This window comes from Lissotriton helveticus, chromosome 5_1, assembly GCF_964261635.1.
Source record: "Lissotriton helveticus chromosome 5_1, aLisHel1.1, whole genome shotgun sequence".
NCBI lineage: Eukaryota > Metazoa > Chordata > Amphibia > Caudata > Salamandridae > Lissotriton > Lissotriton helveticus.
In genome coordinates, this window is record NC_136065.1 from 1,795,690,607 (window position 1) to 1,795,716,067 (window position 25,461).

General features: G+C 46.2%; 1 protein-coding gene across 1 annotated transcript in view; it reads right to left on the reverse strand.

Moving 5' to 3' along the window:
• Window positions 1–25,461, reverse strand: part of NSF (N-ethylmaleimide sensitive factor, vesicle fusing ATPase) — a 657,569-nt gene that overhangs the window by 293,308 nt on the left and 338,800 nt on the right. The window contains exon 8 of the mRNA XM_078645103.1: window positions 19,767–19,922. Within this exon, the coding sequence (XP_078501229.1) occupies window positions 19,767–19,922 (156 nt within the window). The remainder of the gene's footprint in view (window positions 1–19,766; window positions 19,923–25,461) is intronic.

Consider the following 25,461-nt stretch of genomic DNA (forward strand, 5'->3'; position numbering starts at 1 on the left):
GCCTTGTGAGAGATAGAGAGATAGAGAGATAGAGGGAGAGGGAGAGGGAGAGGGAGAGATAGAGGGAGAGATAGAGGGAGAGAGAGAGGGAGAGAGAGAGATAGAGGGAGAGGGAGAGGGAGAGGGAGAGACTGCGTGCGTGCTTTGTCTGTTATTACACGGCTTGCAGTAAAGACTTAATGTGACCAACCTTTCAAGGTGTTATGGACCGTAAACAAAGCACGCCAAACAGACTTGGTTGTAGCCTCTGCTATCTAACTCCTGCTTCCTCATCCCTCAAAGAGCTATTCCAGCCTCCCACACTTTCAGAGCATCACATTTAGCCTGAGACGCAAAGAACCAAAGACTATGCGAACTTGATGCTTGAAGTAATGATATAACTATGTATCCGTTTCGGAATGCCATTACCATTCTTGCTATATTCGCCCCCCTGGGGCGTTTTTCTCTTTGCCTCTCGTATTTCTGCACCTTGTATATATAAACTTTCTTTCAATAAAAAATTACTGAAATCAAAAAAACTGGATGCCGGATTGAGAGATCAGAATTTTGCTTTCCCTGCAGCACAGCTGTGTGGGGATCTAAATGAATGTGGCCCTCTTGTCCCATACTTCCCTGTCATAGAATGGGGTTTGTGGTGAAGCGCTGCTATAAGCAGGGCAAGGGAGGCCTACGTTCTAAGGCTGTGTTCCACATAGCCATCAAAGTGTATCTTTGTGCTCTCACTGTTGATGTAGGGTTTACGAGGAGGATGTATTTGGGCAGGCGTAAGGGTTTGACTGGCTTTACAGCTGCTGGCTTAGGTTTGCTGTTTACCAAGTGTATAGCGAGGGTTATGGAAGCAACTGGTAACATGAGTCCCAAAAAGAACAGCTGTTTTGAAAAGGAATATTTAATTATTGGGAAGTACAGCAAGTTAGACCAGCACATGTCATCAGTTGCAAATTGATTTGGGGGTGGTTTGACATTTTCAAAGAGCAACATACAATTACCGAACTAGGAGCTAAACCCCTATTTGACCAACATATGTTCCACAATTACATTCTCTGCCGCCTCCTCTTCTACATAAAGATCAAAAGACAAGGTAGCTGTTTTGTTGCTTAAAAATTCGGAGCCAGGTTTCAACACCTTGTGACTGGTCTACAACACACTGTGCCTTATTTTACCTCCAAACATCTACCGAGAGAGCACTTATGCCCCACCCATGATTGTGGATGCCTTAACCATAAACTGTGAGTAGAAACGGATGCTGGCATTTTTTATCTTGAGGGAGGGCCAGGCGCGGTGCGTCCATTGGGGCGTAGGGGCGAAGCCCCACTAAGCCCCATGGACCCACCACGTCGTCACTAGAAGCCAAACACAATTATTTAAAAAAATCACGCTATCTGCCGGCCGGGAAACCGGGAGACACCCGACCTTCCCGGAGTGCGCAAGGGGCGGGGGGGAGGATCGGGCTGCTGCAGCTGCGCAAGTGTATTTTTGGGCACAAACATGCCCGCGCATGCGCAGATCGTTTTCTTGTGAATTCCCCCTTAGAGAGAGGACCAGGGGGCGGGCCGCAGCCCCCGTGGTTACACAGGGCGACGAGTCATGGTGCCCCCCCAGCCAATCCTGGCGCAGGATTGGCTGGTCACTACATAGCCCGGTTACATAACCCCTGACGGATAGCACGGCCGACTTTGGTGCTGGGAAACCAGGTTCGAGCCTCTTATCGAACCATAAAAATTTATACATGACTTACTTTGGTGTTAAATAAATAGATATTTTAAAAAACAAATAAAAATGACGTTCCGACTAAGGTGTGAAATTGGTGTTGAATAAATACATGTTTTTAAAAACAATTAATATTAATCATGTATCATTGGTGCTGGAGTACAAGGTTCGAGACTGGTATTAAACACTGACAAGCTGTGTGCAAGTTATATGGTCATAAAAATAAATGGATGCAGGATGGGTGGATGGGTGGATGGGTGGATGCATGAATGGATGCAGGATGAATGATGGGTGGATGAATGGATGGGTGGATGCATGAATGAATGATGGATGCAGGATGGATGCAGGATGGGTGGATGGGTAGATGAATGAATGATGGATGCAGGATGGATGCAGGGTGGATGGATGGGTGCATGAATGAATGATGGATGCAGGATGGGTGGATGGATGGATGATGGATGAATGATGGGTGGATGAATGATGGGTGGATGCATGAATGAATGATGGATGCAGGATGGATGCAGGATGGGTGGATGAATGAATGATGGATGCAGGATGGATGCAGGGTGGATGGATGGGTGCATGAATGAATGATGGATGGATGGATGGGTGGATGCAGGATGGATGATGGATGGGTGGATGGGTGGATGGATGCATGAATGAATGATGGATGCTGGATGGATGGGTGGATGGGTGGGTGGATGAATGAATGATGGATGCAGGATGGGTGGGTGGATGGATGGATGGGTGCATGAATGATGGATGCAGGATGGATGGGTGGATGGATGGGTGCATGAATGAATGATGGAGGATGGATGGATGGGTGGACACATGAATGGATGCAGGATGGATGGGTGGATGGATACATGAATGAATGATGGATGGATGCAGGATGGATGGGTGAATGCATGAATGAATGATGGATGCAGGATGAATGCAGAATTGGTGGATGGATGGGTTGGTGGATGGATGGATGGGTGGATGCATGAATGATGTATGGATGGATGCAAGGTGGTTCGGGCTCGCTCGCTGCGCTCTCTCGCTACGCTCGCTGCAATATGCAAATTAGTTTACGCCTCACCACTTTCAAATGTCACCAGCCGCCCCTGAGGGAGGCAAGCAGCATTTTTTAGACCACTTGCAAGTTCATGGTTTTGAGGTTGGTAGATGTAGCCTCAGACTCAAGTAAGGTGAGTCAAGTACTGCTGCAAAGAGGCAGGGAACGTAGAGGGAGGCAGAGTGTGGTTCATCAAAGGCACCAACCTCTTGTTTACAGACCTTCAGGAAGAAGCCGAGCTGGCAAAAGAGAAATGATAATCTCAGGACGCCGCGTCACTCACCTCAAAGCACTGATGGAGTAAGAAATGGGGATACCTTGTCTTCATCCAGTAACATCGGGAGATATAAGCAAATAGACACATCATTTGTGGCATGCCTTAGATCTAACATTACTGTCAATCCTACGGCTATTGATCCTGCCGAAGCACATTCAATACTGGAAGATGGTAGATGCTCAAAGAAGAGATGTGCCTGCAGCGCACTCACAAGTATGTTTTTAATGTAGACACTACACAGAGTCATGCACACGCAAGCGATGCTCGCATTAAACGTGCAACAGATTCTTATAGCTGATCTCAAGTGTAATGCCTGCAACCACTGTTTTGAGTCTTTGGCGAAGTAATAGTACATAAAAAGAGTTCCCCGCACCAGTGTTTTTTGAGTTTGAAACACACACACTCAGCACGTGGCTGCAGATGGCTGTTTTTGTTGGTGCTAATGCGTTTCCTGGGCAGAGCTCGACTGAAGGTGCTTGGGGGCGCTCTCATGGCATGAGGGATGGTCAGGGCTCCTGTGGCCATCATTTCACCTTTGCAGCCACGCACCTGCACAGGAAGGCCCCTCACTGGCTTCTTTATTCGCCCTTGTTCTCGGTACTTTTTCACCTTTATCTTTCCCATACATGTCCTCCCTTCCTGTCTCCTTGTCTCTGTATCTCTCTTCGAAGGCCACGCCGGAGAGGTTATTTACGACCTGGTGTCCGAGGAGCAGGGTTCTGCCAGGCTGTGAATAGCAGCAGAGCCTGTGGCTTTCACCACCGACCATCGCACTCCCTCCCCTCGTAAATTAGGCACAGATTAGCGGGCGCCACGTTGGCATTTACGAAGCAATGCTGTGGAGGAGCAAGTTATGACTGATCCGAGGAAGGAAAACAAAGTTATTGAAATATTGGAGCGAAAAAAAGATCTTCAGGCAAGTTCCATCAGCACTGGGAAGGAATCTCAGTACAAATTGCAGCAAGACTGAATTTCCACCTTTTGAAAAGGATTGTGTCAGATAATGTTTTATTCTAGAAATGGACCTTGGTCGCTACAATGCTCTATGTTCTATGATAGCAAGTATGGCTTTAAAAAAGCTCTTCCTGGAATGTGAAATAGATGTCAAGGGACGTAAATGAGGCAGAAGCCTATAGTTGTCTAGACTTGGTCTTATGTATCATCATCCATCCTTAGACAGTCATTAGTCGCTTCCCGTGTGACCTTCAGTCAAGAGAGTGTTGCAGTGTGGTAACATGACGACCGCAAGAGCTCCTACGTACACATCATGAATAAATCAGCTGATAAACGACTGAGTAGTTGCGATCATGCATATCAGCAGCACCGGCTGCTCATCTTTCTGTACCATGCTGATGTTCGATCCCTGGGTAGGTGCCAGAGTCACAGCTGTCCCCACTCTTGCGAGGCCTGGACTGAAAGCACCAGCAATACAATCCTACAAGTTTGTGGGAGATCTTGAAGTGCAGCCCCTATAACCCCACCTTGTCCATTCTGCTTTCTTCCTTCGCCTATTACCACTACAGAATTAATAAAGCCCCCAACTGTTAAAAAGTGCAGTTCAAATCCCACTCCACAGGAGTTTGGCCACTAATTTTTACCAAGGAAATGATGTTCTTAAAAAAGCTCTCACTTATATAGGAAAGGACTCAACGTTGGATTTCCAGCAGAGTCTTTTGAAGTGATACTAAAAGGAGCTAATGGAAAATATACTATTATGTGTATAAATCAGCAAGCGTCGAACTATAGGGTTCGCTTTGCTCCTTTAATATCTACCTCCTCGAACTGGTTTCTATCCTGAAACAGCAGGGTGCCACCGCCTTTTTGAATACAAATGACAGCCAACTGAATATCAGACTTCAAGAAAGCCCCCAGCAGTTAACGGTTCAATCAATCCACATTTGTTAAGCGCTACTACTCACCCGTGAGGGTCTCAAGGCGCTGGGGGAGAGGGGTTTCGAGGGTTCCAATCCATCAAAAAGGGGGTATGTCGAAGAGCCAGGTTTTGAGGTTTCTTGTGAACATGTGGAGAGATGTTGTCGGTCTGAGGTGGAGAGGGAGGGCGTTCCAGGCTCTGGCCGCGAGGAAGGAGAAGGAGCGGCCGCCTGGTCTTTCTGGTGCGGGGGACCACGGCGTAGGAGAGCTGGGTTGATCGTAGGGTCCTTTGGGGTGTGTGGAATTTGAGTTGGCTGTTCAGGTATGCTGGTCCAGTGTCGTGGAAGGCCTTGTGACCGTGGGTGAGCATCTTGAAGGTGACTCTAGCTTCGATGGGGAGTGTGCGCAGATGCTGGGAGATGTGGCAGTGTCTTGGCAGGTTGAGGACCAGTCTTGCGGGCGTTCTGGATGTTCTGTAGCTTGCGTGTGAGGTTTTTGTTTATTCCGGCGTAGAGTGCGTTGCCGTAGTCAAGTCTGCTGGTGACCAGGGCGTGAGTGACGGTCTTTCTGTGTTCGAGGGGAATCCATTTGAAGGTCTTGCTTAGGAGGTGGAGGGTGTGGAAGCAGGAGGATGAGACAGCGGTGATCTGGCGGTCCATTTTGAGTTAGGAGTCCAGGATGATTCCCAGGTTGCATGCATGGTCCGTGGGGGTGGGCGAACTTCCGAGGGCGGGGGGGTCACCAGGTGTCGTGCCAGGCAGCGGGGTGTGGGCCCATAATGATTACTTCTGTTTTGTTGGTGTTTAGTTGAAGGCAGCACTTTTTCATCCATTTGGCGACGGCTTCCATGCCTTCTCGAAAGTTGTGTCTGGTGATGTTGGGTTCGTTGGATAGGGAGAGGATGAGGTGGGAGTCGTCTGCGTATGATACAATGTTTAGTCCGTAGGTTCTGACGATGAGGGCGAGCGGAGCCATGTAGACGTTGAAGAGCTTAGGGCGGAGGGATGACCCCTGGGGGACTCCACAGGTGGTTGGTGTAGGGTCCGAGAAGAAAGGGGGGGAGTCTGACCCGCTGCATTCTGCTGGAGAGAAAGGAGAGGATCCAGCCAAGGGCCTTGTCTTGAATCCCTGCGTCTTGGATTCTGGATTCTGTGTTTAGGACAGACTGTGTCGAACGCCGCTGAGAGGTCGAGGAGGATGAGGGCTGCTGTTTCTCCTTTGTCCATTAGGGTGGGAATGTCGTCTGTTGCGGCGAGGAGGGCGGTTTCCATGCTGTTTTTTTCTGAAGCCGGATTGGGAGGAGTCGAGGATGTTGTGCTCTACGATGAAGGTGGCGAGTTGGCTGTTGACGGCTTTCTCGATGACTTTCGTTGGGAAGGGGAGCAGGGAGATGGGTCTGTTGTTTTTGAGGTTGGTGGGGTCCGCCGAGGGTTTCTTGAGGAGGGGGTTGATCTCGGCGTGTTTCCAGTCATCTGGGAACGGTGCGGTTGCCAGGGTGCGGTTGATGTGTGCGATTGTGTCTGTGGCTCTGTTGAAAATGTGGTAGGGGCAGGGGTCCGTGGGAGCCCCGGAGTCAGTTAGGGTCAGTGTTATTATGTGCACCATCACTAAGTGGATGGACAAAAGCTACCTCATACTGAACCCCACCAAAGTTGAAATCCTTCCAATATATAACATCATCAACTGGTGTGATAACTTTTGGTCTGCGTAGGTGGGCAATTGCCCCAACCTCGTGCTTGGAGTTCATGGCCTAGGAGAAATCATAGGCTCCAAACTTGGTCTAGAACCACAAATAGCTAAGTTTACGAAACCATGCTATTTGCATATGAGACTGTTGAGGCACGTTATGCCATTCCTCGTTTTCTTGCATAAAATTACCATCACCAACAGTTTGGTGCTGTCTCGACTTAACTAAGGCAACTCTGGATATCTGGGGCTACCAGGCACCAAAACATCTAAAACTATCATAACAGTCTCTTTAAGGCCTGTCTTATTCTTCTGTCAAACTCTGTGCCTTCAAATTCAGAAAGTATATTCCAGGCAGAATTCACAGATCTGGGGCCAAATGTACCTTGGTCATCCCCCCCCCCTTTTCAAACTGGTCAGATGCGGAGACAGATCCTTTAATTTTAAAGGAGCTACTCTTTGGAGTAAAATCCCACAAGAGAATACAGAGATTCCAGAGCTGCTAAAGTTCAGGAAAGCTCTTAAAACTTGGTTGTTCAACACACTGATTCTTTCCTGCGTTTAAATCAGAGCACCAATAGGTGCCAAAAAAATACACAAAATACATAAATACTAGAGCACTTAACAAGTATCTATTCGCAGACAGATGGCAAACAAATGTTCCAGTAACTTGGTGGCTTTGACGAAAGCATTCATAGGTCTACCCAGTACAGAGCGGACAGAGATGCAAGAAGTGTCCCAAAGGTAGCAGAATGGAGAGCAGGAGAGTTGTGCAAACCCTTCATATTATCAGCTGTAAGTATGCCCTGGCCTCCAGGCACTGCAGTATGCCCTGGCCACCAGGGATTGCAGTATACGCTGGCCTCCAGGCACTGCAGTATGCCCTGGCCTCCAGGCACTGCAGTATGCCCTGGCCTCCAGGCACTGCAGTATGCCCTGGCCTTCAGGCACTGAAGTATACCCTGGCCTTCAAGCACTGCAGTATTAACTGGCCTCCTTGGCCTTCCCAATCACAGCAAGGAGTTCTTGTGCTCTCCCGTCCTTCCCAGACCTTTCACAAATACAATAACTGCCGCTTGTTCAGCAGACTTGCCCTTTACAGTTTAGTTGAGAAGGCCAGGCTGCACATTTATTCTGCAGGCATTAACATTCAGGTGATGACGGGCAGGACATGCGAGATGAGCTGCTCTGTCATCTCTCGCTAATCCTTTCAGGATCCAACCTTTACCTGCTGGTACAGGTGCACAGGTGTGTCCTGAGAGTGCAGGGGGCTGAGGCAAAGAGAAGCAGATCACAAGATATGAAAAGGGCGAAGGATGTAAAAAGAGTGAGCGACAGAGCAGGCAGTGGATAATCACAAACTTGTAGTGACGCTGAATCCCAAGGGCTGCCATCGGTCGGTAAGCTATGACGCACTCACACGGTACATTGTGGAAAAGCATGTAGCGGCTAGAAAAATACACACTGTTGTAACAAATTGAACTGGAGCATAGAGTAAAACCCAGAAGGTAACACACATATATGTACACAGTCAGGAGACATCAAGCATATGGATGAAATAGGATATCGGTTAATCGCTGCGTCAAATGCGGCATTAGGGGCAGCAGTATCGTTGCATAAGAAGTATGTCAGCGTGTTTTTAAATGCTCATTAAATGGGATAGGTTTTAACTGAGGGAGGATCGTGACTGCTCTTCCTGACATATCTCGTTTAAGTGTGCTTTTTCTTGGAGATAGGAGTTTCCAGAATAAACGTATCTGAAGTGGGGCGGGAGTGGGCTCTCTATGATAGTAACGGTGTGCCAGATACAGGGTGGTCCAGAACTTAAGATCTTATGCACTATGCATCCCAGATGAAATATTCTTGGTGCTTCACTGGGAATCCAACTGCAGAAAATTAGGACTAGAGTGATGGTCAAACCTTGTATTTCTTCGATATGAATCCTAAAGCTGTATGCAGGACAGCTTTCATGTGGTGCCAGGTGAAGTTTGATAAGGGCTCTTAGTAGTGCATGTGCGCAGTCAATGTTAGGGAAACTAGGTGGTTTATATCAATTGCTGTTTATATAACCTATAAAGACAAACTGCTCTTGGTTATGAATTTCAGCATTCAATTAAGAGCAAAAGAGGTATCTTTTAAAAAAACGGTGGTGGTAAAATATAGATCTTAGTTGAACCATATAACACATAGTTAAAGAAGGTTGGAACTGGGTTTGTAAAGTGCACATTCATTTACGAGGCATTATACCTAAACAGTGATCTTCACACTGATCGAAAGACTCCATCTCAAGGGTATCAAGGGAGACGCGCTCAGATGGATCACCTCTTTCCACACCGGAAGAACCCAGATGATCCACCTCCCACCTTTCACCTCTAAACCCAAGGAGATCACCTGCGGTGTTCCCCATGGCTCATCCCTCAGTCCCACACTCTTCCACGCATATATGACCCCTCAGGCCAACATCGCCAGATCCAAGGTCTCAGCATAATTTCCTACGCAGACAACACCCAACTCATCGTCTCACTCACCGACGGCCCCACCAACACCAAAACCAACTTCCATAGATGCATAACAAACGTCGCTGACTGGATGAAAAAATACTGCAAGACGGAAGTATTGATCTTTGGCAACAGCAGCAACATGTGAAATGATTCCTGGTGGCCAGACTTAGGACCCGCACCCACTCCCACTCCCTTCAACCATGCCAGAAACCTCGGACTCATCATTGACAACAAGATCACCATGAAATCACAGATCTACGCCATATCTTCCAACTTCTTACTCCCTCTGCGAATGCTATGTAGGATCTTTAAGTGCTTACCCCTACACAAGAGACGCACCGTGACGCAAGACCTCCTCACCAGCTGACCGGACTACAGCAATGCCCTCTACGTAGGAATTGCTGCACACCTTCTACAGAGACTTTAGACCATATAGAACGCTGCAGCTAGACTCATCCTCTGCCTTCCCCAACAAACCCCCACATCACACCCCACGTCAGAAAAGTCCACTGGCTCCCTGTACAGAGGAGATGCCATTTCAAGCTGCTGGCCCACGCACACAAGGCTCTTCACAACCATGGACCCGCCTACATTAACCACCGCCTGAACTTCCACCAACCATCGCGAAGACTATGCTTCACTTCTCTTTCACTTGCCCATACTCCCCGTATCTACGGAAGCAGAAGTGGAGGACGCTACTGCTCCCACATCGCAGCAAAGACCTCAAACAGCCTAACCATGCACCTCTGGACCATCACCTCACTTCAGGAATTCCTAATGGCCCTCAAGAAGTGGCTGTTTGAATAAGCCTCCGGAGCCGGCAGGCACCTGGATTCCCTATCGGGGGATTTCCCACGCTCTAAAAATCCTGATAGATTGATTGATTGAAACAGTCACTAATCTTATCTTTGGGGTAAGTGGACTTTACTATTTACGTGGACGAATCTGAAACGTTTATAAGGAGCAACATTTGTTTTGTTTTAATTCATATATTTATAGAGAACAGCAATACAAACACCCTCATTCCAAATGGTGCACAACCCCCTATGCAAATTGAACACTTGGTAAATATCGATACTGCAAAGCTCAGTATTTATCAGACGCAATATCTCTGCTTTATTTTAAGTTACAGACCACAGAATTGGCTAAGCGGCAGGAGAGTTCAATACTCCGGAGGAAGCACCAGTGAATCGTATGATCCGATATACCTAGGCAGGAGCTGATTTGAACTGTGGCCTGTGCTAGGCTTGTAGCCTTATCCTACTGATAGCCAGCCTTCTGCACCACGTTGTCGGCTGCCAGGAAAGGCACTGGCAAAGAATAAGATTGACATGATGTGACCAGTTGAATGCAGCACTTCTTTCAGGTTGATAGAAGCCCCTAAGGTCTAAATAAGGGAAAGGTCTATTAAGTAGAATGTTAGTATCTATTAGCTGATAGTTCTTCTACCAGTTCTATCAAAGCAGGCCTATTGGCAGTGACGTGTGTAGCAACTGTAGAAGACATCAACCTACTCTGATTGGTGACTTTTATCAAGCATAGTCTGGAGGAACATTTATTTAGGAGAAGCATGTTTAATTAACCTTGTAGTGAGTATATCACTGCCCAGTCAGGGATATTGTCTCCTATTACAAAGGCAGGGGTCACTTAATATACCCTTATATATATTTTCCAGTCTTGGTTTACAAAGGCAAGTTGCAGAATGGTTTAGGAAGACTTGTGTGCCAGGTTCCCAAAATGCTAGTGGAGCTGGAAATACAGCTGAAGATGTAGCAGTATCAAGACTTTCAAAAAAAGAAAAACGGATTCATCTTAATTCCTTCCGATATGGCACTTTCTGATCTTGACTTTGCGTTACCCTGAAAAAAGGGTACCATTTCGATTAAGGAGAAAGCACTTTATATAGACTTGAACATCCACTGCTACATGTAAAGCAACCCTGTGAGGCTCTCAGTATCTAAAAAGCCTTTCTAAGCACATAGTGTGCAGAAATTGCCCTGCATGGCAAGTGTGACACATTCCATGGATGCCAGTAGGCGTTTCAGTGGAGATCTGTGTGCTATATGCTTCCTCAATTAAGGTTCGTTAGAGGTTTAAATGTTTTTAATAGTCAACAATGAATTTGCCAGACAACTCTCTTTTGCACAGGAGCTCAGGGTAGCCATATAAGTCTGTTTGTTGTTGTGGCTAAAGGGCCATAGGTTCTTTCCAAGACTTTTATTTGTTCCAAGACCATCTTCGTGGCTCTTCAGGCAATGTCTTCAATCACCTTCTAGGGTCTTTTAAGTGGGCTCCGTTTTCTAAGTTCTATGTTTCAAAGACATATTTTGGAAGCCACATACACTTCAGAGGCGTGAAAAGTGCATCTATATCCGTTTATGGCATCAATAATCTTCACCAACTTAAATCTGATCATTTTAAACGAAAACAACTTTAGGCTCGTGCTTGTATGTGGTATATCACGCAGGAAGCACCACATGCATTTACGTCAACACCACAAGCAGCAGTCCTTAATGTGTACATGTTATTCACTCTAAGGATCTAGAATGGCAGCCCATAGTCCCCCTTTTATCCAGACGCATTAGATATGGATATTCAAGCAATAAGATGCAGAACACAAATCATTTTTGTTCATCATCAGCACTCCTCCCCAACTACACTTGCTGCTTTGAAATCCCCAGACCCCTTTGTCTGCAAAGAGGGGAACCACAAGTCACTCATGTCAGAGACCAGCACAAGAATCAGTTTGTTGGATAACTTGTCCTTGCAGGTATGTCTTGTCTCCTTTTCTCCAGATTTAAAGCCTGATTAGTTATCATCTCAACCTGACTGGGATGCAGACAGGGATTCTGCAGAAGAGCATCATATACCTCAACTACTGGGACCCAAAGAAGATAAACTGCTGTGAGAGGAACCATAGAACTGGCTTCAGCAGTAGCCAACCTGCATTAAGAAGCTGCAACAGAATTTCCAAACAGTGGCAGGGGGCAAGGAGGGAAAAGCAAGACATCAACCTACTATATCGATCTCATCAAGCCCAGAAAAGCATGAACTGGAAAAAGGGCCCAAGGACAAGGTAACCTAGAACTAGAAACCAAACCCGAGAAGTATGGTTTCCTATACTGAACTCCAGTGTCTCGCTAAGCATGTCTCAGTGCTGTTCTGTAAAGAGAGATATAGAGGCCAATCCCTGTGGATGGGCTTGTGCATTATGTGGAAATACTACCATTTATTTGGCAGTTGCTAAATGAGACTTTTTGTTACCCTGTTATAAAGTTTTGATTCAAAATTATGGCGAATTATTAGCGAAATGTTTCACAGCCTGGGGATCTGGGTTGTAATGTATGTACCTAAACTCAACCCTACAACATCCTGTTCTGTTTCAGCGAGGCCGTAGCTACTTATTATGTGTACTCCGAGTCAACAAAGCTCCCGAGGCCGTTTCCATCACAGACCCAGTTCTCAGTGTTGTGATTAGTTGGGAATACCAGCCATTCTCTTTTGCTACAGATTGTCGGTTTCCGTGGTTGGGAAAACAAACACCCGGACAACATCCAAGACTGCAAGTGTGAGAGGAAAGAAAATACATCTAAATGTTACCTCTCATTGATTACTTGAAACACAAGATTCACAGTATGGAAGTAATTTAAAGCAAAACATACGGGCCAAATTCCCAATGTCATTAAGTCATACATGGCTATGCCCTGTCCGATCATATGAAAGCGCATAACATTTTTCAGCAGTACAGCAAATTGACTTAATTTAAATAACACTCATTAACAGTGTTTCCTAACATACCAGCAAAACATCTTTCCAAAGTTAAGCCTCATCTATCCCATGCTTGTTTAATCTTGTCCATCCTTAGTCTGACATAGAAGGAATGAAACTAAGAGATTCTATGTCAGGACCGGAGGCTTCAGATTATGCTTTTCTCTCTCCGCTGTTTATTTAACAAAAACCACATAGCAGCCAGAAAAGCAACTTATTTTTCGAAAAAATCTTTCATGTACCCAACACAGGGTTAAAACATATCAAACATCAGAAAACACATGGGATAAACTACAACTCCCATCAGTCCATGAACAATAGTCCTTCCATAGTGTCCATAACATTAATGTAGGGCGTCCATCTTATGCTCCTTCCTCTTTCTTCGCTGCTTCGCAGCCAGTTAAGTGCCTTTTCCCCTATCTCCCCTCGTAATTGTGTAGTGGGATCATTTTGGGTGCTGGCACTGTGTTTTTTCTTTACTCGATTGAGGGGCTCTTAATTGCGGGTTTCACAAGTGTGTTTTCCTTTTCAGAGCCCCGTGATTTGTTGCTATTGTCGCGGGGACGTTTTCGCCCCTGACGGGACTGTCCCTGGAGTTGCGGCTTGTTTGCATTGCCGCTAGAGGGCGCCGTCGCGTCTCGTTCTCCTCGGCGCGGCTTTCCCTCTGACGGGAGCCGCGCTGAGGAGAGCGACAGCGTCGGAGCCTTGTTTGCTGCCTCACCGTGACGCCCGATCAGGGTTGTACTGCCCCATTACACTTCTGACGCCCCGTGTGGGGTCTGTATTAGCGGATTACCGCTCCCGACGCCTGCGGGCCGTACCCTCAGCACTTGCCGTTTTTACACGGCGTATTTTCCGCAGCTTTGTTTATAGGCGCGCTAGGGATGTGGCATTGCCCCGGTCTTCTATAAGAGGGCCAGCACGCTATTAGAGGGGTGCTGCCTCTTAGTTTCTGGAGTCCCAGATCTGAAAAGCTTTGCTAGCCTTTGGTTGGCCTATACCTTCTGGTGCCTGGAACTAGTTCTAAAATCCTTCCCCTACCCTCGGGCTTTTAGTCATGGCAGAGGGCTTCTACGTGGAGGAGGAGGAGACCCACCAGTACCTGGGGGATGACGAGTTTTATGAGGCTGTTGACCAGCCTATTTACAGGTGTGTGCAGGAGATTGTGGGCCCTATGGAGGATAGACTCTCGGCCCGTATAGTAGAAGAGTGTGCGAAGTTGGCCCCGGTACCCCCACTTCTACTGAGGGTAAACCCCCCGCCCCCAAGAAAGCATGTAGGGACGGTAGCTCGGGAGCTGCGCAGGGCGTGGAGAAGGACGCCTTTGAACGCCTCAGAGACGCATTTTTAGCTAAGGCGACCGAACCGGAGGCCTCTGCGTCGCTCCCGACCCCGGGTCCTTCAGCGTCGACGGTGACAGCCCCTTCCTCTCTGGGAGGGCTCTCCCCAGTGGATACGGACGATGGCGGTGATTCGGTGCGCTCGTGGCGCCCGTCCGGATCAGCGGCTGAGTTGCCCCACGACGCTTCAGGAATGCTTGATCCGGATGATATAATCCATCCGAGGTCGGCGGCCTGGGCGCCGGGCGACAAAGTCGCGAAGTTCGTGCCGGGGCGTCTACGCAAGCCGCTGGAAAAGGAGGCACGTAGTTGCCTAAGGGGAGAGTGTCCGCGACCCACGCTGGAGGGCAAAGTGGCCTTGACCCCTGAGTTGGACGGGAAGATGGCCACCTTTATGGCTAATTTGTCGTGGCGATCATGCCAGGATAAGTTACTGGACACCATAGGCCCTCTAACTAAAATCCTCGATATGGCGGAGGAAGCCAAAGTCTCAGGTTCCACCATTTCCCCGGAGATTCTGTCCAACTGGGCGCAGAGAGCAGTGATATTTTTGGGGAACGCTAATCGTGCCCTTCCAACAGAGCGTAGACGCTCACTGCTAATCAAGTTAGATCCCAAATTGGGGGATTTGGCCTCCTCGGAGGCAGGAGCGGTGGCGCAGGGCGGCCTGTTCGGAGACCCTTTCATAAAAGAACTGGGGAAGTTCGTCTCCACTTTTTCATCCCTAGATAAAGCCCAGTCCACCATCAAGAGGGTGTTCAACCAGCGTTTTTCTAGGGGGGCCGGTCGTGGTAGGGGCCTCACGACCGGCCGTGGCGGTCAGAACCAACCGAACAAAGGACAAGGCTCCGGCAGAGGTAAAATACAATTCCTCTGCCAATTACAATAACTTCTACCCCTCCAGAGGTCAACCTTTCAGAGGAGGCCGCGGCAACTACAGAAATGATGCAGGAAGCAACAATTCCCACGGTGAGTGTAATCCGGGCGGACCACGTCCGAATAGGGGGGGAGGCTGGCCTGTTTTCCAGAGGCTTGGTCGGCGCTCACGAACGATGCGTGGGTTCTTCAAACTGTACGTGGGTTCCACATAGACTTTTATGACCGCCCTTGTTAATTAAGGGATCCACGTCCCATTCTTTTTTCCAAGGAGGATGCCCGGTTGATCGACGAGGAGGTCTCCTCGCTGTGCCGAAAAGGGGCCATCTGTCGGTCGACAAGGCATCCCGCAGGTTTCCTCAGCAATATTTTCCTAGTGGAAAAAACGGATGGGGGCCAGAGACCGGTGATAAACCTCCGGGAATTCAATGGTTGGTTGGTCTACAACCACTTCAAGATGGAAGGCATCCATCTTTTGAGGGACGTCCTTCTGTCCAACGACTGGATGGTCCGTCTGGACCTCAAAGATGCTTACTTGGTGGTTCCCATCCACCCGCCTCACCGGCGATTCCTTCAGTTCCTCTGGCGAGAGCAGATCTACGAGTTCACAGCCCTTCTTTTCGGGCTCTCCTCGGCCCCGTGGTGTTTCACCAAGCTGTTGCGCCCAGCGGTGGAGGTCCTTCGGAGTCAGGGCATTCGGATGATTGTCTACCTGGACGACATCCTCCTAATGGCGCAATGTCCCAACAAATTGACCCTCCAGCTCAACCTGACGATAACCTTGTTGCAAGGCCTGGGGTTCGTTGTCAATCAGGACAAGTCTGTCTTGACACCTTCTTAGAGGAGGGTGTTTCTGGGGTTCCAAGTGGACTCGGTGCGGGCCTCTCTGAGTCTCCCGACGCGGAAGTTGGCCAAGATAAAGCACGAACTCCGGCAGACAATCACCAAGTCACACACGTCCCTACGTCAGATCGCCAGGATAGTAGGCCTTCTTTCGTCCTCCATCCAGGCGATCTTCCCAGGTCCACTTCATTATCGGGCCCTTCAGCGCCTCAAAGCATATCACCTCAGAAGAGGCCTGTCCTACAACCAGTTGGTTCAGTTGTCCGACGAGGTGAAGGAGGAGATGTCCTGGTGGCTCACCCATATGGAGGCCTGGAACGGTCGAGCTTTTTTCAGGTCGGTGCCAGACTTAATAATAGAATCGGACGCCAGCAGATCGGGCTGGGGCGCCCGTGGCGGCGACTTCTCCACAGGCGGAGGTTGGTCATCAGAGGAACAACAACTCCATATCAACTGCCTGGAGCTCCTCGCAGGCTCCTTTGCGGTTCGTTGTTGGACCAAGGACACAGCGACGTCGTGCGTCCTTTTGAGAATGGACAACATATCGGCAGTCCGCTATGTCAACCATCTGGGCGGCCCTCGGTCCAGAGCCCTGGCGGATCTGGCGAGAGACTTCTGGGATTACTGTCTCGCCCACCAAGTCTCAGTGACGGCGGAATACCTGCCTGGTCGAGCCAATCAAGTGGCGGATTGGCACTCGAGATACCTGCGGGACTCGAGTCTGTGGAAACTGGACGCGCGGGTGTTCCATTGGTTGGAGACCATATGGGGCCCGTTCTCGGTGGACCTATTTGCATCTCGTCTCGACTTCCAACTACCGAGGTTCTTCAGTTGGAGACCAGACCCCCTGGCGGAAGCGACGGATGCGTTCCTCCAGGACTGGAGTCAGGAACGGCCCTATGCCTTTCCTCCTTTTTCCATGGTAATGAGATCGGCGGCCCTTCTTCGCCGCCAGCAGGCGGAAGCGGTGATGGTGATGCCATGGCGGAGGTCGCAAGTGTGGTTTCCAGTTCTTCTGGAACTTTCTTGGGATTTTCCAATCCTACTCCCCCAGCTCCCTCACCTTCTTCTCAATCCGGACGGGAGCCCGCATCACCTGATAACGCAGGGCTCTCTCCGCCTCATGGCGTGGAGGCTTTCCGGAGACGCTGGTCGCTCCCGGGACTTTCGGGCTCGGCTGAATCCTTCCTGTCGAAGGCATGGGCTAGTAGTACCACGAAGAGGTACCGATCGGGATGGTCCAGGTGGGTTCGTTGGTGTGTTCGACGGGACCTGGATCCCCTGGTCGCAGGCGTCGTTCACATTTTGAATTTCCTGGCGGAACTGGCAGCGAGTGGTTTGGCGTACCGGACCATCAATGCTATACGCTCAGCGATTTCCGCGACGCACGAGCCGATAGACGGGGGCCCGGTAGGAGAACATCCTTTGGTTTGTAGACTCCTTCGGGGAGTACGCCTTAGTCTGCCCCCGGAACCAAGATATTCCGTCCTTTGGGATGTTAATGTGGTTCTGAATCTCTTTCTTTCGTGGCAGCAGATCAGATATCGTTCTTTGAAAGAACTATCAGCAAAACTGGCCATGCTCTTGTGCCTGGTGTCATGTCGCAGAGTATCTGATGTGCGTGCTTTAGATATATCAGCGAGAGTGTTTTCCCCGGATGGGGTTGTCGTCGTACGAAGTCTGCTACGAGATCTATATCTTACCCAGCTTTTGTGGACGTCCCCAAACTTTGTGTTGTTCAGTGCCTGAAAACATACGAAGATGTGACATTGGAACTTCGTCCTCCGGGCAAACAGCAACTCCTGATTGCATTGCGAAAACCGCATAAAGCGGTGTCTTCTCCCACCATAGCCCGCTGGGTGCGGTGGGTGCTGCAGGAGGCTGGCATTGATACCAAACAGTTTGGAGCACATTCGGCCAGAGGGGCCATGGCATCAAAAACTTTCTCCTTGGGAGCGCGTTTGGAGGACCTAATGCGTGCTGCGGATTGGTCCTCAGACTCCACTTTCAAACGGTTTTACTTTAAACCAGTGGTGGATATTGCGAGTCTGGTGGTCAGTCAGCTTTAAACAAGCATAATCTGAAACCTCCGGTCCTGACATAGAATCGAAATTTGCCTAGCATAGTAACTGTAAGTTTCAATTCTATTAAGGACACGGAGGCGAGGATTATCCCACCCTTTTTTCCTACGGAAATCCCTCTCCGTATTGGTGTAAGTAAACAACTTTGTTGGATTGTACTGGTTTTTTCTATATCTCTGCCTATGCATTGTGTTTGAGTTGATTACTGTCCGGTGGGATTTACAACGCTGACGCTGTGGTTGTTTTTCCTACCAGGTAACGAGGCTAAACAGGACCGTGGTTGATTTGGCGTGACTCGCGCGAAGAAAGAGGAAGGGAGCATAAGATGGACGCCCTACCTTAATGTTATGGACACTATGGAAGGACTATTGTTCATGGACTGATGGGAGTTGTAGTTTATCCCATGTGTTTTCTGATGTTTGATATGTTTTAACCCTGTGTTGGGTACATGAAAGATTTTTTCGAAAAATAAGTTGCTTTTCTGGCTGCTATGTGGTTTTTGTTAAATAAATAGTGGAGAGAGAAAAGCATAATCCTCGCCTCCGTGTCCTTAATAGAATTGAAACTTCCCGTTACTATGCTAGGCAAATTTCGATTCTGCAGTTCAGACCGAATATGTTTTTTACCATGCAAAAATGCTCGTTATAATTCAAATGAGAAACAATTTGCAACATCTAATGATTCACAGATTTTTTAAATATCCCAAACTATCACAAAACTACTATTCTATTTCTACAGGAAATCTGCAATCTGAATGAAGACCATGTATTGTCCATCTATGATATCATTCCAGTTGTACTGGTGACTCATCATTTATATAGAAGTAGAATTCCGTGAATTGCTAATGCCAGATCATTGCCGGATTTACATATTTCTAATACTTCGATTCTCCATATAGATTTTAGCTACATATTGCCCACTGATCAAACCATACCAGTACCTTACCTTACTGGAGTAAGTTTGAAGTTGAATTACAGGACTGTTCGATAAATTCTTAATAAATACTGCAAAGGGGCTACCCAGTTATGTCATCAGTTAGAAACAGTTCTATCCCCTTGGCTAATCAGCTCTTTTTAACTTTGAAAGGGGCATATGTTGTGTTTTACTGCTCCAAAGGAGCATTAATATTATCATGTTTCACCTATTAAACCAGTATTTGGTGTATAGCGTATTACACTCCGTATATAGCATTTTCTTGTGACACGTTCATCTTTACAACATTCACCTAGCCAATAAAACCTTTGATCAGCATGAGAGAATATGCCAACAGAGGACACAGACTGCCTCCAATAACTCAACCTAATCCTGTATAACACGTATTCTGCCGTTCAATAATTAACAAGCGTTGAACTCTGATGGCTAAATGCGGTCTTGAAATACCGTCGCACAAGCTATACTTCTCAAATCTGAAACACCTCCAAACTATCATACATTTTCCACCAAGGGATCAAGGTTGGGTAAAACACAATTAATCATCCATAAAGGCAAAATGTAGGTGCATGGTATCTAAAGGAAATTCCTTCAATTCTTTTAATATTCTTGTTGGATCACTGTGTGCTTGCAATGGGCTTTGTTCAGCTTTGAGCCTTCTTGGGTCATTGGTATCAGCAACCTGCGCAAAAGGATTCTGTATTCATTTGGTGTCACTGGCTTCCAGGGTCAAAAGAAATCTCGCATGGTCCCTCCTAGTGCAACATGATCAACACAGGGTTTCAAACATTATTCATTTGGGACTATTCATTTTAGTGTTCTTACCCATCTGTTCCACGATATCTGGGGGGAAAACACGGGAGGCAAATGCACGCCGAAAGATGTCAGAAAACTCCTTGTCCAGACCACCTATGCCCATCCGCTCAAAGTTCCAGTCTGGGTTGATGATCGATTGTCGACCTTGCTTGGTCTTTGATTTGCCTGTTAAAAATAAGATAAAATAGTGACCATATGTCTCTCTTGCAGCCACAAACTCTTGTTTACATCAGGGGTAACTCAGTAACTGCCTATAACCTGGGTAGTACACACTTAGAATGCTACAGTGGTTCTACACACAATAAATTAAAATACAATTACTGTAAAAATGTTTTATATGCAGAAAAATCACTTTTTGCCGTCAACCATGGACTAGTAATGAAGCCACGCCAAGACGAGAGCCAGTTGAGAATTTTCTGTACCTCCTATCCAGATTGCTCAATTTGGCCTGACTGATCATGAATTGCCATAGTTAACTTGGTGACAACTCCTCTATGCCAGTTATTTATGTTGCTGAACTCGGACACGTACAAAGTTGTGATGATGCCAGAGCCCACTGATGTGTTTCTGTACCTTACCTTCAGATTGCTTCTTTTGGTCAGACTTAGCCTTAACCCACACCTCTATTCCAAACTTAGATATCGAGTGGCTTTACAGTGGCGGCCATCAGCTCTCTCCATTCTTATAAGATCTTACAGGCCTCACAGTTCCAAATTTGCTACATAGCTTATTGTCCTGATGATGACCTTATGGGAAACATCATCAACATCACTGACAATTGAAAGAACAAAAAAAAACGTTGATAATTGAGTAACAAAGGATCAAGTAAGTATCACTATCATTGAGACTGTATTGTCATTAACCACTCTATAGTCACTTTAATGTTCTTTAAACCCTACCCACTTGTAATTATTGAGTATTAAAAGCGTTTTAATAATCTTCTTTTATAATTAAATATGGCAATATATTTCCTTACATTTTGGAATTGAGCGTTTTCATTATATGGCTTTTGCTTTTGATTCATAATAATTCTTACATTAATTGTATTCTGAACTTATTGTGTGTAGAAGCACTGAAGTATCCCTGATTTGTTGCATCCACTGCATGCATCTTGTGCAAGCAACATTGAGGAATGGAAAGAGATTCAGTAGGTTGTTCTCATAACTTTGTATCCAATACAAAGAGAAATTGGGATATATCGTAGGAGTGGAACAGATGCAATGTCAACAAATTCTATTGGAAAAATAACTAAATCGAAAGTCTGCATGAATGTATATTTTGAGGTTTTGACCTCAAAGACCCCAATAGTACTGCTTAAACTTAAGTTAAACCACAGAACACATCATTTAGAAGTATAACAAGGAAAAGAAAGAGCTAAGATCTAGGGACAAACATTCTCAGATGTTAGTACAACTCCTTCACCAAGCTTTCCCTTAATTTCCCAAATAAAGGTATCCTATTTAGTTTTTTATTGAGCTCTTAATCCCTGGGATGATTATAGCACAGACTTCAGTGCTCCTTATCAGTGAGGAGCAATGACACACACCAAAAGTGCAACCATCTTTAACCTTAAGGGGGTACCACCCTTAACTCCCTTATAAGGAATGTTGTCTAGTTAGTGACAGTGATGAGTAGATGTTTGTGGATTCCTGCTCAGACCCGTGGCCTACCAACCACTTCAGAAAGTGGAGTTGGCCCCCATAAGTGGGAACCTCTTTCCCCTAATTCACATGCTTGGGGAAAATGCATGAATTGAGCGAATTAATCCATTATCACAACAAGTGCAATAGAGATGGAGAAGATGTGTTAGCTAGCACAGTATATGAGGAATCCTACCGATGATTTCCCCAAGGCAACCTTTGCAAAAAGTATGGAAATAGGCCTGGTCATCACAGCTACATGAGCCTAGAATATAAATCTAACCCTATTCCAGAGTGAAAGGATAGGCGCAACGTTGCCCTCTGATGGGAGGACACTTAGATCGCAATCCTCAGGGTGCACCACCAAACAGCAATCATAGGCCCTGTGATTAAGAAACCTACTTTATGGCTTCCAGTCCTGCAGTAAAGAAGCATGCAGAGCTCAAAGCCAGTGTGATGGGGACAAGTCACCTATGGCTCTCATTGATGATAGGCTTCAACCAATCTGAACTTATGATCTCATTAGAGGATACATTTCTTTTCATGCTCTAATTATTAGCTTTTGATATGGAAGCACCCACTCAGTGTTTACTATGTTTTTGATCCAGTTGCTCTTCACACCACTCAAAGATCTGCTTCAAGGTTCACAGCAGCTTCAGACTACCTTAGAGACAAGGATGGTGAATGGGTAGTAGTTCTAAATGGGGTACAAGTCTGGTAATCTAATTGCCACCTGATGCTCGATTGCCAACTGGTGACAGACATAAAAGAGCAATGCATGCAAAGACCTGAATTGAGTAACTTTATAAATTATTACAGATCCATAGAAGGCGACATTCACACCCATATGTCGCTGAGAATTGGATTTGGCTCATGTTTTGAACGCTGAAAAGGTAGCATGCAAGGTTACTATGTGCGGAGATGGTACTCGTGTACAGAAGCACATGCTGTCCCAACGTTTATATAGAAGGAAATACACTCTGCAGCTATATGTATAGAGATTTTTGTTACTGTAGAAGTCAAGAGCTCCATCCCTTAGAGTAGGACTTCCAGATCCTTTACTTACAGAACTCACAGCACTTGTACATGAATCAAGCCTCCGGCCTTAAACAGCATCCTCCTGACCCATCACTATTTGGAATTAAAGCCCGATGCAGGAGTGAGACCTCCTCCATACAAGAGAATCACGGGGCCCTACTCTGATAAGAGTTAACACTCTATTGCAGGTATCAAGCTTCTTTACGTACATGAGGATCTTACTCTATTAGTACTCAAACCTGTGTGGAGGAGTTAAGCCTTGCCACTTACAAAAGCATCTCAGGAACCTACTGTTAGTGCTCAAACCGGTTAAGTTGTGCCTCCTGCTGTGTATGAGAACCTTTCACTAACTATTAGCAATCATGCGCTCTTGACTCATAAGAGTAAAGAGCGCAAGCCTGCCAATGCGGCGTGTACTTCCTCTCTTTTGTACATCAGGGGGTGCCCACCCCTTGACATTGGTATAATCCAAACAAGATATCACTGACAAGAGTTGGACATTACCTACTATCAAGAGGATTTTGTTACGGCAAGGGAGGCTGGAGTTTGGACAGTGATTTTCCAAACACTCAAGATCTGCACTAAAGGGGTGCTCACTACATGTTTGAACTGTGGAGGGGCGACACTTTGATCTAATAAAGGATCATGGTTGGGATAACGGAGTTGACACAGCACAAGCGACTGCTGCGATGGATGTTACAGGGGGCAGTGTAGTGGGCTTGAGTGAACTAATGATTTTGGAGCTCTTAGACTAATGGAAGGCAGAGAATTCTCGCAGTATGGTACGGCATGGCACCACCCAGAGATAGTCTGAGGCTGTGGGTATTATTATTCACAGCAATGTTAACTTGTCATGGTTCGAAATTGTGACATAAGGTCTTCAAAAGGCTGCTGGATTGAAGTCACAGCCATGGCAGCAAGTATTCTGAAAATTTCTTTCCTTGAGTTATTGGCTTCAGATATCAATGTATGAATGTCGACCATTCCCATTCCTTGAAAAAAACATTTGTATCCAAGGTAATGTAAGACGTAAGTCATGTTATCGATTTGACTTTTTCCACCATATTTTCCATAGTTTTCCTTAATATTTAAAGCCTCTTAGAACCAGTGGGCTTTTCAGTGATTTTATCAATTTGGACTTGCATTAGGTGTTTGATGCCACTAGACCAAAAGATCAGTTGAGACCTTATGTCGATGAGAATGAAGACTGGTGAAGAGTGACAACCTTGATCAAGATTAAAGATGCAGAGAACAGGGAGCATAGCATAAGGGCTACTGTTTCTCAAGTATCAAGACAAAAAAGCTGCCAGTGCACTAGAAAAGGGAGCCTCCTTGACCATTACCTAAATGTGTATGGAGAAACGTGTATGGGTGGAAATGGATCGGGCAAGTGGGAGACAGTCTCATATAGTTGACCTTGGAATCAGGCTTCACAAGTGGGATGAACAACTGTGGGAAGCCAAGATAACCCATATCTTTAACCACTCCTTGTTCTTGTGTATTAGCCACTGAGATAATCAGGACCCCAAGAAAGAATCGCCTCTTCTTGATGACCAGCATACATAGGGCCAGCTGAAGGTTGTGAGTAACAAACACTCTTGAGAGCGAAGCAAAGGAGGATGTGACCAGGAAAGTGTTACACAAGCCGTACTCAAACAAATCATAGCGCAAGCCTGGAAGCTGTACTGTAAGGAGTCATGGTGGACAATTGTAACCCCAGCTTGCATGTGATTGCATTATAAAAGAGGATGCTGTAGCTAGATGGAAGAGGGTATTGTACAATATGTGCTTGGCTGGTTTGTTACCCAGGTTTCAGTCATGCCTAGAAAGTGAGGAGAGAGAGAGAGGTCTGCCAAGGAATCAACTGTTTGAAACATGAGTGACAACTAATAAGAAACTAAGAAGAGCTCCTGTGAATAGGGCTGAATCATGAAGCGACAAAGAAGAGTTCAATGAAGAAATCAAATTATTAACAGATGTTCAGCAGCAATTGTCGATTTGTCTGAAAGAAGCTGGTGAGGGGAGTTTCTGATACCCGCAGCAAGTCGGTCACTGAACTTGCTTGGGAGTTGGACCTAAATGAGTCCTTTTCCATTTTAACTTGGCACAAGATTTGGTCTAAAATAAGGAAATCTTCTAGAGCAGCAAACACAACTCAGACCCTATTTTTTTTATTTATAATAGACTTTTGATTACCCCAGTCAAATTACATAAAATTGACTCTACCATTTCCTTAGCCTGGTGGTCATGCTCTGCTATTGATGCAGATCTTAAGCATATGCTGTTTACCTGTCCCTTAGTCCATTCTTTTTGGTCCAAGGTTTGGGGTCAGATCAATAAGATTTTTTCCTCCCACTTTCCCCTCACTTGGTCACACATTTTTCTGGGAAGTATTGCTGATATATGGTCTCAATCCGCTGATAATTCTAGTATTGTTGATTTACTCATAGCTGTTGCATTCCAACAAATCACCAAATCCTGGAAGGATACCTCCAAGATTTCCTTTCAAGCTTGGTGGTATGGCGTTTGCTACAATCACAGATTAGATTGAGCTTATGTTTACCCTGTTACTCTTGCTATTAAAAGAGATATATTGTGGTTACCTGTTATACATTTTTTAGACTTATCTACCAGATCTCTCCCTTCACATTCCCCACGTTCTGAAGAAGTTCCTAAACCGCCATGAATATGCATATTTCGTTCATCTGTTGTATTATAAATTCTTCTGCTTATATACATTTTTACAAATGGTTTAAGAGACTTTATACAGGCAACTATTATTACTTTTGACTACTTATTTCACCTCTTTTTCTCTTGTTTTCTTTCTCCTTTCTTCCCTTTTTTCTTCCCTTTTTCTCCTCATTATTTATATAGAATATATTGTTTTAACAGTAATTTGCAATGTAATATATTTTGTCTATTCTGTTTTACTTTTTTATTGCTTAATAAAATTCTTCTTTAAACTTAAAAAAAAAAAAAGCTGGTGAGGGGGCTAAAGCAAGCGGGCTAAAGCAAGCAGGCCAAAG